This window comes from Aulonocara stuartgranti (genome assembly GCF_965226115.1).
Source record: "Aulonocara stuartgranti genome assembly, chromosome: 22".
Classification (NCBI taxonomy): Eukaryota; Metazoa; Chordata; class Actinopteri; order Cichliformes; family Cichlidae; genus Aulonocara; species Aulonocara stuartgranti.
The window spans coordinates 11,174,543-11,189,480 of NC_138957.1; the positions used below are offsets into that span (position 1 = coordinate 11,174,543).

The following is a 14,938-nucleotide window of genomic DNA, read 5'->3' on the forward strand; positions in this document are numbered from 1 at the left end:
AAGTCACTTGGATGAGTGATGTAGCGTTTCTCCCACAAAATGCTACATCCAGATGAACAGAATCAACTTTTGGAGATGAGACTTTTTCATTTTTTTCAAGTGGTCTTGAGAAACTTTTTTCCAGGCCTTTAGAAAGTCTTTCTCAGAGGAAAGACTTCAGAGGAATGTTCTTTTAAAAAAAAATTGTTCAGCCTCTTAATATCGACCTATGAATCATTCAAGCATTAAAAATGCACCTAATTCAAAGGATGAACTAGTACAGTCAATACAGACAACTTAGAAAAGAACCACTTTTACATTTTGACACATTTTGTTACAAATCCTTTCCCACAAAAACACATAATTTGTTCCAATTTCTTTAGAGACATCTATGAAAAATGCCAAAGATAACACAGTGTGACAGGCATACAATAGTATTTTTGTCCCAATAAGATGATTCCCAAAGAGCTGTTAGCCAAACTCCAGTGTGCCCTTAAAAAAACTGAGGAAACAGAACAAGTGGAGGACAAAAGAAGAAGGGGCTGTACCTACAGCAGGCAAACGTGAAAGCCATGACCTTAAGAAGAAGGAACAAAACAGCAAAGACCCAACACAGGACCTGATGCATGTATCTGTTCGCTGTCAGGCTGTGCGTGATTATACAAAACACAGATTTTCAAGCTCAAAAACCTTTTTTTGCTGGGCCCCCCTTTGTTTTACAAGAAAAATGTTCGCGCACTAACACATCTTCCAACCACACACCCATATTTTGCTCCATTGCCGTTTATTTCACACCTCAAACATTTAGTAAACAAGTAAGTAAATACAAGTAATCTGCAATAAATTACAGGTAGTAAGAAAATAAACTACTAACTTTTTTACACTACCTGCACACCTACAGGGGTATTTTTGAAAACGCAGCTGTTTCATCCACATGTAAACGGCATTTGCAATCACCGAGATTTTTTAAAACTCCTTTTTTGTGTTTATGTGTGGGCGAGGAATACAGAGTTCGTCACGCAACATCAAAGGTATGTGCCTATTTTTATGTCACGCTGTGCGCCACGTTATTGTTTATGTGAGATGAATTGTAGAATGGCAGATATTCAGATTAGCAGTATTTTGTCTCTATCTTCAGGTTTTACACGCTTATATACACACACACTTACTGTCCCTCTATTTAGAAAGGCAGAGGCGTCACGGTGTGATTGTTTTACGTGTTTTTTTTTTCCTGTGTAATAATATTCAACATTGCTGTCAATACATTTTTCAAAAAATGCCTCTCTGTGGAAATTGGTTTAAAAACATAAACAGCTGTGGGATACTGTTTGTCCGGGATTTGAACCGGGGGAACAAATCGTGGCAGGATCAGCCTGATGTTATTTGTATCCCACTGTAACTTTACTGTATAAAGAGCTAACATCTCCAAAATGTCAGGAGTAGTTAGTCATTACAAGAAGTGTTTGTGAACTAAAAAGAATGTGGGATACTGTTTGTCTGTGATTTGGAGAGCCCAGCGCTGCTCCCGACGCAGGGAAGTCCAATTCTGTAGGGGAGACCTACCTCGGCACTTGTGCAGGTGAAGCCAAAGGGAAGATATGCTTCACCATATTTTCTAGTCTTTGGCTTAGAATGAAGTTGGTTTGGAAACATATTCAGCGATGCTTCATCTCCTGCTTTGCGTTTGTGTGGGATCCCTGTAAAAAAAACCTGTCCATTATGCTGGCAGTGTCTAAGCTTGTTTTTTTGCTTTTTTTCCCCTTTTCATACCGCGCCCCCCTGCAATGGGGGAGCGGCCCCACACTTTGGGAAGGTCTGCATGTATGTTTGCACATGTTTCAATAAACTGCTCTATTGCCCATTTTCCTAGCAACATGCAAAGAAATGTGGAGTGGCAGAAGAATTAACTACTAAGTACTGTAATTCCCATGATATTTGAAAACTCTGATGTGCCAGAGAAACACTCGAGAAATAAGAAGCGTTATAAGTTAGCTAGTTAAAGTTAGTTTTAAGCCTCTAGGGAGCATGAATATCTAATGTCTGGAACACGGGAAAGATTTATAGACCCACATACTGTTGGATGCAAAATTAAAAATGAATGTGACACATAACAGCTTTGCAGTTATGACATTTACATAACATTTTTACATAACAGTTGGATTTTTAGCTGCTGTTAAGCAAGTGTTCATATAAGGGAAAAGCGGTGTGGCAGTGATAACATTCCTAGGTCAGACCAGATCAGACCGTATAAGCTCATACAGCTTGTCTGATATTCTTTACAGAATCCTTAGCTTGTTACTCACACGGGTAAAAGATTAAATTTAGATGGCATTTTATTTGAAATCCTTCTCACAGAAATGCCTCTCAATTAATCTTAAGGCTACAGCAAAAAGATGTCGACTCACGGTGCAGGTCTAATAAATCTTGTGCTAAAGTTAGCCACAGATAATCAGGTAGACTTAGTGTCATATCTACGTTCTATAGCACTCGCAGGCTGATTTTACACAGCATTCAGGATTAGGGTAAAAACCAGAGAAAAATAACACATACTAAAGATGACAAGTATGAATTAAAAGCAGTATGAGGTTGTTTCCTTGTTGCTGTTTGATGAATGTGTGTAAGTCTGTAAATCAAGAGACATAAAACTGAGGAACTCAGGTTGGCTGTAAAAGAGCCTCTTCCTTCTACCTGACAGTATCTTGACACTGAAATGTTAACACTTTACCTCGGGGCAGTTGGCAGTGCAACCCAAAGCTCTAGTGATGTGTCGGTCACGAACGAAATGGCTCTTAGAGCCAGATCTTTGACGTTAACGCAGTGTTGGAAACTCCTCAGTAAGGAAAATCGCTATTGGCTGTCCTAAAAGTCGCTAGAAGTCGCTAAATGATGTCATTGCCTAATTTGCATAATTGGTCATGCTAATATAATTGTAACCTACGTTGTTGGAGAGAGAAATAACATTGTGGAAGAGACATAAAGTGAGTAAAAAACGTCCTAAATGCAGTTAGAGTTTATTTAGAACTACAAATAAAATTTATTTTAGCAGTTATTGTTTTTTTTAATGTCACAATTCCAACCCTGCTCCTTTATCCAGGCTTGGACCAGCAAAAGTGACCCGAAATAGGCACTCTGGTGGAGTTACTTTGTGTGTGAGAGTGTGTGTTTATAAGTAGTTTTGTGATCCACAAAACAGCATAACAGTAAAAGAAGAACTGACTGCGTTACAGTCAGTGCAGGAGCAGCGGCTTTGCTCATGCGCGATTCATTTGCAGTTGTGACGCATAGGTGTGAACATCTGCTGCCCTGATAGCAGCTGGGGGAGGACTATCCTCCACCCGTGAGCGCTTTGGAACGGGCGAGGTACCCACGGCAGCACCCGCTGCTTGTTGAGAGTAAAAGCGATACCTGCTTTCACGTCAAAAAGTCGTCATAAATAAGTCTCCCATAACACCAGAAAAAGTCGCCGGATTTGTCGCTAGTCGTTTTTTAGAAAAAAAGGTCGCTAAGGGGGTCTGAAAACTCGCTAAATATAGCGACAAAGTCGCTAAGTTGGCAACACTGCGTGAACGGCACGAGCCAGCTCCTTATCGCGAGCCGTTTTTTAAAAAAAACTTCAATGAGTATTATAGTCTCTTTTCATGCTGTCTGTACGGACTGTATCTGTGGTTCTGAATTGCGGTTAAAATCAGAAAATTAGCAACAGTGCCCTCATAATAGGAAACATCTTATTGAACTAAATGTGTTTTTCTGAATTACATGTTTTTGCTAAAGCCATGCTTACGTGTTTATAGGAATTTTAATGCAACCAAGACTTTGTGGATATATAAGCAGTCGGAGCTAGAAAAAAGATATACAATTTCTTTTGGGAGAAATACCGTATTTCCCGGACTACAAAGCGCACCTGAATATTAGCCGCACAAGCTAAAATCAGGGGAAAATCCTGTTTTGTACATACATTAGCCGCACCTGACTAAAAGCCGCAGGTGTTTCAATGTTGACTTATCATATGTAAGAGAATATGCACAAAGGGAATTGTCAGGAAAGAGATGGCTGTTTGGAGACACACCCCTTTTATTAATATTTTGAAAAACAAGTTATGGGTACATATTTGCACAACTTTTTAGGTATATGTACAAGTAGCGGTAATTACAAGTACGAAACATGTACTTTGCTTCATAAATGAGTAACAAATGTAGTACATAACAGTAACCTACAGCACACCAGAAAAATAGATTCGGACTACCTTTTAGGCTCAGGTGCAGTGACACGGCTTTAACAAGAAGAAAAGTCAGTCATTCACCATCTTTCTCTTCTTCCTGCGCACTAAAACCACCAAAGTCCTCTTCTCCAGTGTCGGACACGAACAGGCTCAGGGTGGCTTCGTCATCCACTCTCAGCTTCTTTCCTTCGTTGTCACTTACAAAACCAAAGAAATCCTCGTTGTCAGTGTCAGAGTCGAACACCCTCAGAAGGGCCGTGGCGGTGTCCTCCTCTCCATCATGCAGCAGTCCAGCCCTTCGAAATCCGTTGGTGATCGTGGATGTTTTCACACTTTTCCACGCTGTCAGATTCCACCGGTGGAGTTGAGCACAACTTGCTTTTCGCAAGTTTATTGCCGCACATCATCCACGCCTCCCGCTGAATGTGTAGCGCTACTTTGAAGTTTGTTTTTCGCGCTACTTGTACGGCACTATGTTGCCTGGCGGATGGACATGTGACCAACATACCACTCTTGAACCCCGATACTGTGTGTCTGATCACATGCCCTTCCGCCAGGCAACGTAGTGCCGTACAACAGCGGAACAAACAAAACAAATCGTCTTACGATATGACGAAAATCATGGATAATCCATAGAAAAGCCGCACCTGACTAAAAGCCGCAGGGTTCAAAGATTGTGCAAAAAGTAGCGGCTTATAGCCCGACAATTACGGTAAATCAACTACTTTAGACCTCTCTACATTGAATTATACTGGTTATTAATCGCTGGCTCTCTTCCACAGCATGCCTTTCATCCCGTCTTCCTTCTCTCTCCATAACCGGTCGCGGCAGATGGCCCCGCCCCTCCCTGAGCCTGGTTCTTCTGGAGGTTTCTTCCTGTTAAAAGGGAGTTTTCCCTTCCCACTGTTGCCAAAGTGCTTACTGATAGGGGGTCATATGATTGTTGGATGTTGTTGTAGGGTCTACCTTACAATATAAAGCGCCTTGAGGTGACTGTTGTTGTGATTTGGCGCTGTATAAATGAAACTGAATTGAACCAAATCCCTCTCAAGTAAGCTCAAAAACAGTTAACATACTAGTCTCTGTGTGCATAAAGCAAGAATGAGAGAAGGCAAAGTTAAAATTAAAAACAAAACAAAAAAATACTTTTATTGATGAAAGAAAAAAGAAGTTCAATTTGCATGGATGCAAAAAGCAAATTACAGGCTTGAGGCAGTTCCATACAAAGTCACTGAATATAACCGATGACTTTTACATCACCGGATGGTATAAATGGACATTTCTGGAGGAATTTCTGCTTATTCTGTTGCTTTACGATAGTGCTTCAAAGATACAGAGATAAGAGAAATAATAAGAGTGACTGGGTGGAAATAACAGATGTGCTTCGTTTGAATGGCTAAAGTCTGCACAGATGGTGCACTGGCTGTTTGGGGAAAATTCACAAGGACTGAAAAACATTCCTGTGGTCAAATCTTCAGAAAAATTCATTTTACTGTTCAACGTTCCTTTGACAAAAAATACAAAAACAAATATTGCTAGCAGTTATTTCTGAGTAAACCGCAGAGGTTTTTATTGATTTTTAGAGAGCGAGACTTCTGTGGAATCACCGAATACAATGTGAAATTCAGAACGTTAAAGGCAGCAAGAAGCAACAGTAAAGGCAGGCATTTATTGTTCTCATTTGGAGCTTTCTTATCACAAAATAAGCAATTTCTAAGCAACTGTGTAACAGCAAACAAATATATTGTTTTCACATTTTGGTTTCAGCCTCATAAATCCAGAAGTTTAAATTCACTGCACTAGCAGTTTGGAGGTTTGGGGCGAAGGCGAATCATCTGTATGCACACCAAGGTTACCGCAGCACTCGATTCTCTGCCTGGCTCCTCACTTTTCAGGCCTCTGCTTGTGAAAAGAAACTCGTTTTCTCTCCCTGACCGGTGACCATGTGTTAAGCCACAGTGGGTCTTCACATGTACTTACACAAAAAAAGCTCCGAAGCCTGTGCTACAAAGGTCTGTAGTTGATATGGGGCCATCAATAATTAATTAGAAACATTTAAAGTTGCCCCCTTGTGGAGGCATCTCTTAGGCAAATAAGTAATTAGAATGGTTGTCCCCCATGTAATTACAGCCTGAAGTCTGGGCCGCAGCTTCATTACCATATGAACACGTACAGTAAATCCTATGAACTGTGAAAAGTGAGTCCTACCTACTCCAGAAACTCAGCCTCGTGTGTGCTATCGGGGTTTAGGCAAGACACACAAAAACAGGCCTGGAGGAAATCAAAGAGGGGGAGCAGTGGAGTCTTTAAAGCCCACAGAAGAGACTTCTCATTGATCTGAGTCATTTTGCTGAAGGAGGACGAATAAAACTAGATATATACAAGGCAAAAATAACATCCGACCCCCAGTGAGGATAAGTGTGTGTTATGTGAATTCAGTTGTTGTCATTGTTGTGGACTTTTTTGCGTTAGTAATGAGGTTAGCTTACCTCATACTGTGTGATGAGACCGTTTGGCTCTATGGGTTCCTCCCACTTGAGGAATATCATGTCGTCGAGCGGGGTGAAGGTCAGGGACTCTGGAGCGATGCCGCCAGGAACTACGGCAGGAGAGAAAACAACCTTCTTTGAAACAAACAGTCCACTCGGGTCTCGAGTTAATAGACTCCTGGGCAGGCATGCCGGGGGCTAAAAAACACCTTTGACAGAGTGAAAAGGCACAGGGCCAAGGAGGGATGGAGGAGGAGGACAGAGAAGGGAACACAGAGACAGAGCAGAAGGGGGTGATGAAAAGAAAACTCTGAAGCAGCTTGCTCCCAGCCCTCAGGATGAATTGAGATTCTGGCTAATACTGTCTGATAACAGAGCACCGTGTCTCAGAGGATGACAGCAGATTTTTCTTCTTTAGCACCGTACCGACAGAGAAACAGTAAAGTAATCCAACTGCCTGAGTACCCCTCTGCATGTTGTGGTTTAATGAGATGCATCTACATCTATATGTATCTTTTTTATTTATTTTTTGTGCTATATAGATATTTTTTAGGCAGGTGTTGAGCTGGCCAGTTTAGGTTCTGAGAATAAATGAATGTCCAAAGAAACCCTTTGGCATTGACAGCCACTAAAAGGGTGCTTGCTGAAAGAGTAAAGTCACATCTAGAAGTGAAAAAAAATATTCAGCACTGTGCTTTCTGGTTCTGCAGTCAGTGATGTTGAAATAGGTGATGAGAGAGCTTTAAAAAAGAACCTCTCTGCACCTACTTCCTCTGTGAGGTTAGCATTTGCTAAATGCTAAAGCTACAGTGGCAGATCTGAAAACTGCTGTTCACAAACGCTGTCCATCTAATCTGACTGAGCTGGAGCTGTTTTGCAAAGAAGAATGGGCAAAGATTTCAGGCTCTAGATGTGAAAAGCTGGTAGAGACAGACCCTAAAAGACTGGCTGCTGTAATTGCAGCAAAAGGTGGTTCTACAAAGTATTGACTCAGGGGGCTGAATAATTACACACACCCCACTTTGCAGTTATTCATTTGTAAAAAAATATTTGGAATCATGTATGATTTTCGTTCCACTTCTCACGTGTGCACCACTTTGTATTGGTCTGTCAATTCCAATAAAATTGATTCATGTTTGTGGCTGTAATGTGACAAAATGTGGGAAAGTTCAAGGGGGCCGAATACTTTTGCAAGCCACTGTATGTCCTTGTTTGTATTGGCAACATTTAGGAAATGATACTGTTATATGGGGATTGAAAAGATCACATCATAGTTTGAATCCAAAGATCATGTCAGATTTGACCTCTAAGCTGACGTTTAAATTTCACATCTACGTTTCTTTCTAATTGACCCCAAAATGCTTTATTTTTACTGCACTAAAACTTTTTAAAGTACATTTAAAGAAGAAAAAACAACAGAATGAATGTGCACAAAATGCTGTTCCCTTTAAAGTAAATGCTGCCCAGAGTGATCTGTCTTGGCGGGGGTCCGCTTTCTCAGAGTGCTTCTTGTTTCTTTTTAAAGTTATTTGGTAGAATGACTTTTACGCTCAGGGTTATTTTCTTGGTGCATGCCTTATTTGCTCTTCAGATTCAGTCAGCTGTCAGAAGGCTTGATGATTTGCTCGTATAATTTTAAATTCATTGGTCCATCTATGGCAGCAGGCCATCGTATTTCAAATGCAGTAAAACTTGACCAAAGTATGAAACTATCACTGTCATGTTTCACAGATGGCATCAAGTTCTAATGCTTCATCCAAAAACGTGTGTTTGGTCTCATTAAAGAACAAAAAAACAAAAACATTACTCCAACTGGATTCTCCATCAGAGGTTTAGTGAAGTGCAGATGGTCAGCAGTGTTCTCTGCAGAGAGAAGCGCTTTCCTCTCGTAAGGCTGGCATGAGTGCCATTGTTGTTACCCAGTGACTGAGCACAGTACTACACGCCTTACCCTGGAGTGATGTGATAGATTAACAGTAAAGAACCTATTAAGTCTTTTAATAAGTATAAATATAAGCTAAGTACATTTTTACTATTGTTTAAAAATCTTGTGTTTTTGGTAATGACATATGAAAGACCCACTTGACAACAACTGAAACACCACTACTATCATTTTACAGAACTCAAAACTTCAGTTATTTTTTTGTGAAAAATCTCACATTACTTTCAATAACAATAAAGTATAAGTTCTGTTTCTATCAGTTATGATGAAAATACATTTTCCCCTCCAAAAAGACAGCAGAGGAAAATAAGCTATCACAAAATAAACAATTACCTAATCCATTTTATATTGAAGGCTCAAAATAGTCATTTATTGTTTAGACCTCTCAGTGTGCCCCTGAGAGACCAAAACAATTGCTCATTATCCAAAGTTATGGCTAGTATCACAGCACAAGCACTCTACCGATTTAATTGTGTACTCCTGCAAAACTGTCAGAGTAATGACTGAGTTTATGTTAAAAATAATAATAACGTAGGCAGAGAGAGAAGCTGATTATGGTGCTAAGCCAATCTGTTGTCTGGCCCCAGGTGACACCCACACCTTTATAAAGTAAAATCATTTTATTGTTGCTTTAGGAGGTACGAGGTTTCTGTCCCATGCGTTGTTCTACACAGTGTCAAATCTCCAGGCGCTACTTCGTTATTGCGGGGTGAAGTTGAGGGTGCTTCCACGCTTTAAGCCAAAAGACCCATTCTGGTTGACATCAGTGTGAATGTCTTGCTGAAAGCGACTCAAGTTCAGATGTTGAAATGTACTTTAAATGAGCTCTAGCAAAATCAGGAAGGTACAAGGGTGCATGGGGTTAGAGGTTAGCGTTGGGATCATCACCAGTGATGACTTAGACTTCACGGGTGTGGAACTTCTCAGGATTTTAACATGAACTACAGATTATTTTGTATTTAAAATGATGCGGCACTACTCCTAACTAGTACAGAAAGAGAAAAATTGTTATACCTGTGCAAACTTCCCTGCAATGGCTTCCCGACAAATACAGGATGGATTTGAATGTCTTTGTTATTTGTCTATAAAGCCATGCCTGGGTTGGCACCTGGGAACATATCAGAGCTTCTATGCTCCTACTGCACCACTAGGACTCTTAGATCCTCAGAATAACTGCTTTAACTGTTTCACGATTGAGGTTAGGGGGTAAAGAATACTGTGCTTTAGCAGCTGTGCCTCTAAAGTCCTCTCACAATAACATGTTCAGCCTCTTCTGGCACTTCAGAGAAAAAAAGAGAGATGTACATTCTTTCATTGGTCTTTCTTTGCCCTTCATGGTCTTGACATTTGAGCATTAGGTAGTTATTTTATTTTATCATTTAATCTTAGGCCTTTTTATCCTGTTATCACTTGCTTATCTGTATTTGTGTTGATCCGAAAAAGTGCTTCAGAGGTAAATGCGATTTAATGCAATTTGATAAAAGGTTCTCAGAAATGGCTTCTTCTGTTTGTGCATCAGCTATGACTGAATTACCGAAAGCAATTCTGCAGCAATATCAAACTTCTTCGAGCTGTCTGTTTCCCTGAGAGAAAAAGCTGAAGCCGAGGAAGGCGAAGCACCACACATGAAATTCCTGCTGTATCTCTGACAGGAAAATCTCCTTCCTCCGAGCGGCAGAGACGCAGTGCGAGAAAAGCGCTACGCCAGCGTTTGATTGTCGAGCCCAACAGGAAACAGGCAGGAGGAACTGTCACCAGCTGTGGCTCAATTACTGTAGTTGTGGAGGGTGATGGCAGCTCGGGGGATGACAAGGGGATTGGGGACTGTCACACTGTCAGTCTGCCATTCAGTGGCTCAAAAGCAAAACTTTCCATTGGTGCTGGCATTCAAAATATCAAGTAAAGTATGAAGAAAAAAACCCTCTAAAACAATCATAGCTTGTTTTTTCTGACACGCGTGTTTTAACTTGTCACTTTGAAACCAGTCAAATCCCACAAACAAAATCACAACACCATGCTCCTGTCTGTACGTTTTTTCTTCATTTATGTAAATGCATTTCCTCCTGCCTTCGAGAAGCAACGTGTAGGAGTCGGTAATTAGGAGCGCCGTCTGTTTGCTTCATATCTCCTCAAACGCTTTGTGTTTTTAGGTGCTGATATAATAAAGTAATGCAAATCAATAGTACATTTTACAGGCTGCTTAAATGCATTTTTAAGATGCATTAAGAAAATCCTGCCAGTTGCTCATCATCCCCTCTTACTCTCTCCACAGGGTCAAAGCTATCCCTGAGTGGCTTTCTATTACACTGAAAATCTTGCTTTCACTCCATAACAATGCGTGTTTGACCTTCTGTACTTCTACCAGCAATTTGCATTAGAATATACTTAATCTGCTGATGTACACAGGAAAATATTAATACAAAGATAAGCAAAATCATTTTACCATTTTTTCTGCCGGCCATGGCTCAAGCTGATTAATGTTCCACTGGTCTCCATTTAAAAGGCTGATCCTCCATTTACTTATGCTGATCCAGCCTATTCTGTGAGTCAGTATGTGTGTGTGTGTGTGTTTCTGTTGTTTGTTGTTACTGAATGACTAAAGGCATACATTTGTGTAAGAAGTGCACAATAATTATCTGAGCATGAAGGAGCAACTGCACATTCAAGAGGTTCTGAAGCCAGAGCTAAGTAACAATGACAATAAAGAGCTTCAGTGCATGCATAAAAAAGCATCACTGTCTCCCATAATGATGGTGCAGTTAACAAATGCAAGCCATTTCAGCAAAGCCCTGCATATGTGAGTGCGAGCATTCACAAGCAAAAATGAAGCTGCCCACTCACTGTCTTCTTCAGTCTGAAAGGTGACCTCTCTGCTCTCCTTCTTGCCCTCTGGGTTGGCGAGCGCTAGCCGAACGTGTACCGCACGAAAGGGTGGCAGGTCTCTCAGGGTAAAGTGAGAAGTGTTGCGATCCACAGACAGGCATTCCCTGACGGTCGCATTGTTTCCTCCACTGCCCCCTGTTGGCATTGAGTAGCGGTAGCACAGCGACAAGGTGTAGGTGTGACAGCGGGTGAGGTTGTATCCCAGTGGCTCCCACTGGAGGGTCAGCTGCCGGGGCTGGATCTCTGTGGCTGTCAGACCACGCAAGGCACGCATGGGCTCTGAAAGTGGTAAGGAGAAGGAAGTTAAAAAGCCAACACTGTGGTCACATTTACCAGTTTAAAACCCAAAAGCACAATGAAGCATTTTTTAAGTGATAGAACCAGCTGGACTAGATCTTATATTTCACATTTCTACTCTAACTGACCAGTGTGCTATGCTCATAGCTTCCCCTTGATAAACGTGTTTCATTGCGTGTAAATCATCTTCTTTTCTGTCTTTATTGTTAGTTTTGTATTTAGCTTTCCCTGCTCATGCTTCGTAACTTCCCACCCTTGTTCCTCTTTTATAATTGCGATAATTTGTGCACCAATTCCTCTGACATCGTCTTATTAATCGTTAGCTTACTATGCAAACATGACAAGTGAAATCTCCCGCAGCTTAAACATGTGAGAGGTTGATCGCGCAGAGAATCGCTGAGCTTATGTGAGTCCGTGTGTAAAAGCATTTCAGTTCTGCTGAGCCAAATAAGACAGGTCAGGGTGAAGAAGTGACAGCCAAAGAAAAGCTTACCACAAAACGGAGAAGTTATGACAAATCAGACTATAAGGCAAAAAGAAAGTGCAGCTTTATGGTTTCATGGACAAAAGAATTTCTGTGGCTGCAATATGACGAGCTATATAACCAGGGCTGCACATAAGTGGTCCGCAGGTGCGCATTCGCTGTCAAAATAAAAAACACGCACAAGGGTTAGGGTTAAATTTAAAAACTGTACTTTTGAGTTAAAATATATATTTATAATTTTAATAAATGACAAATTAAAAAGGCATGAACATTTTTTTTGTATCGAAAAAATATCGAACCGTGACACCAAAGTATCGAACCGAACCGTCAGTTTCACATCAATCTTCTCCTTCAGTCATCAGTTTTGACCCAAGGAAGTTCACAGGTGTACGTCAGTCAAGACTAGTATTTTTTTAACTCACATAGCCTCAGGGATGTGATGGGGACACATGGATGTAAATTTGTCTGATTTACGCTGGTGCTTTTCCACACAGTGGGAAAAAGTCAGAACCAGACTCTTAAAGTGAACTCTAAAGTTGATGGGGAGCCAGTGTAACTGAATAAGCAAGAGTTTGAAATGAATAAACTTCGGAGACTTAGTCAGAAGCCTCAGCATTCTGAAGAACCTGGAGACACTACAGGGATGTTTTATTAAGACAGGTGAACAATGAATTAGAATAATCCAGACGTGATGAAATAGATGCAAGAATAATAATTTAGAGTATGACACGATGGCACTCAACTTGAGAATATTTTTAAGTCATAAAAGAAAGAGCAAACCAAAGATTAAACATGAGCGTGAGTGAGTGAACGCTGCATCAGAAGTCACCTCAAGGTTCCTGACAGAAGACGATTTAGCAAATGTGGAAATGGGACCTAGAATTTCCATTATCTAAGGTACAAATCTGTCAGGGGCAAAAAACAGGACTTCTGTTCTCTCTTCATTAAGATGGAGAAAATTGTCAGTCATCCAACTTTTACCAGAGTCTAAGCATTTATGTAGGATGTGTAGCTAAAAGAATCTTGGGGCTTAAAAGAGATATACAATTGAATTTCATCTGCAATGCAGTGATAAAAATGTATTTAAAAGTTCTGACGAGGGAACAAATATAACAGAAACAGTATATGCCCCAAAACAGAACCCTGATGCATACCATAGGGAAGAAACGTGAAAGATGGCCTAGAAGCAGCCACGCAAAATCATCATTTGGATAATTTAGAACCACTCCAAGAAGAATTCACATAAGAAGAATAGTGTTTGTTAAATGGAGACAGCAACATTTGCTGCTGACTTTTCAAACTTACACTAAAAGGTTAGTGAAACAATGGAAGGAAAATGTAGCTGCCTTAAGAAGAAGCTTGCAAAACAACTCCGCATCGCTTGTAACACAAATGAGGTTCAGCCCTTGCAGAGAATCACATAAGAACGATAAAGCCTAATTACTGCTGTCATGTGTGAACACTGTGATTGCAGTTCTTCTCGTCCCTGTGACGCAGAACGTCCAGTTTCAAGCACAAAGAGGTTATTTCTGTCTCCAAGGTTGGCCTGAACCTCCAAGTGTACCGCTGAGACGTTAGATAAACCAAGATGAGGGCAATGCCCTCAGCACATAGTGGCAAGGCAGTACAGAGCTGCAGACAGGGGAAGTAACAGCTATAGCCCTGCTGCTGCTGCTTCACTAAACATAGATCAGAAGCTGAGACGTAAAAGAATAACCAATGTCACGGAGGAGACATCAGCTTTGAGGGGACAGAAACAAGACAGAGAAGGAAAACTCCTGAGAGACCTTGCGATTTAAAAGATGTTCTTCCCAAAAGGGCAAAATGTACCGAGTTAGATTGCTTTGTTCTCTGACAGCTGATATAAGCTAAAACGTCCCCATAGAATAGCAACAATCAATCATAACAAAGAAATTTAATTCCAAAAATATGTATCAGGCCCGTCATATCAAGGGTGGCTGAGTATAACTGGATTGATAGATTTTTTTTAACAATATCAGCCCCGTGGAGCAGCCCAATCCTGTTAAAACCACGTCTGCCACCAGCAGCTCACTGACTGAATGTTCACCTTCTGCTCCAGACACCATTACTCATCATTAGAGCATCACCACAGCAGTCACTGTCCTGTCCTCTCCACCCGCCTGTCCTCAGCCAATCCTGCCCCAAATCGACATTCTGCTTGATTAGTCTAATCAGAGGGATTAGCCAGAGGCAGAGGGAGTGATGGAGGGATTGAGGGGCTGGACAAGAGATGAGCACTGGAAGAGGAAATGATGAATGGGGGAGAGTCCCAGTGGATCTGCACATTTCATGCCATTGTCCTCATCTTTAACAGCTGCCTCTGTGAGCTGCCACTGAGGTCTGTCCCTCTTCCCGGCAGCTATGTTAAAATTATGATGGACTATCAGTTAACACCCTCGTACTTAACAGTGAAACCACATGAGCTTTAGACTGCTGACATCTTTGAATGGTTTCTATAGACGTTGGCATCTAGAAATCTAACTACTGATATTTAAAGTGCATTGATGTTCTGCAAAAAAAAAATATATAAAAAATGTGGGTAATGGAGTGTAGGTCATAAAAATACTGCCATTACTGGTAAAATGACTTATTTGAAAAGCCATCAAACAGCTAAAAATTTAAAA

The 14,938-nt window shown here is 40.9% G+C and overlaps 1 protein-coding gene across 4 annotated transcripts in view; it reads right to left on the bottom strand.

The window, feature by feature from the left end:
• Window positions 1–14,938, bottom strand: part of LOC309698717 (receptor-type tyrosine-protein phosphatase U-like) — a 263,712-nt gene that overhangs the window by 78,627 nt on the left and 170,147 nt on the right. For all 4 annotated transcript variants that reach the window (XM_082521358.1, XM_082521357.1, XM_082521360.1 and 1 more), the window contains exons 8-9: window positions 11,471–11,791; window positions 6,688–6,797 (exon numbers count right to left, since the gene is read on the bottom strand). In XM_082521358.1, the coding sequence (XP_082377484.1) occupies window positions 6,688–6,797; window positions 11,471–11,791 (431 nt within the window). The remainder of the gene's footprint in view (window positions 1–6,687; window positions 6,798–11,470; window positions 11,792–14,938) is intronic.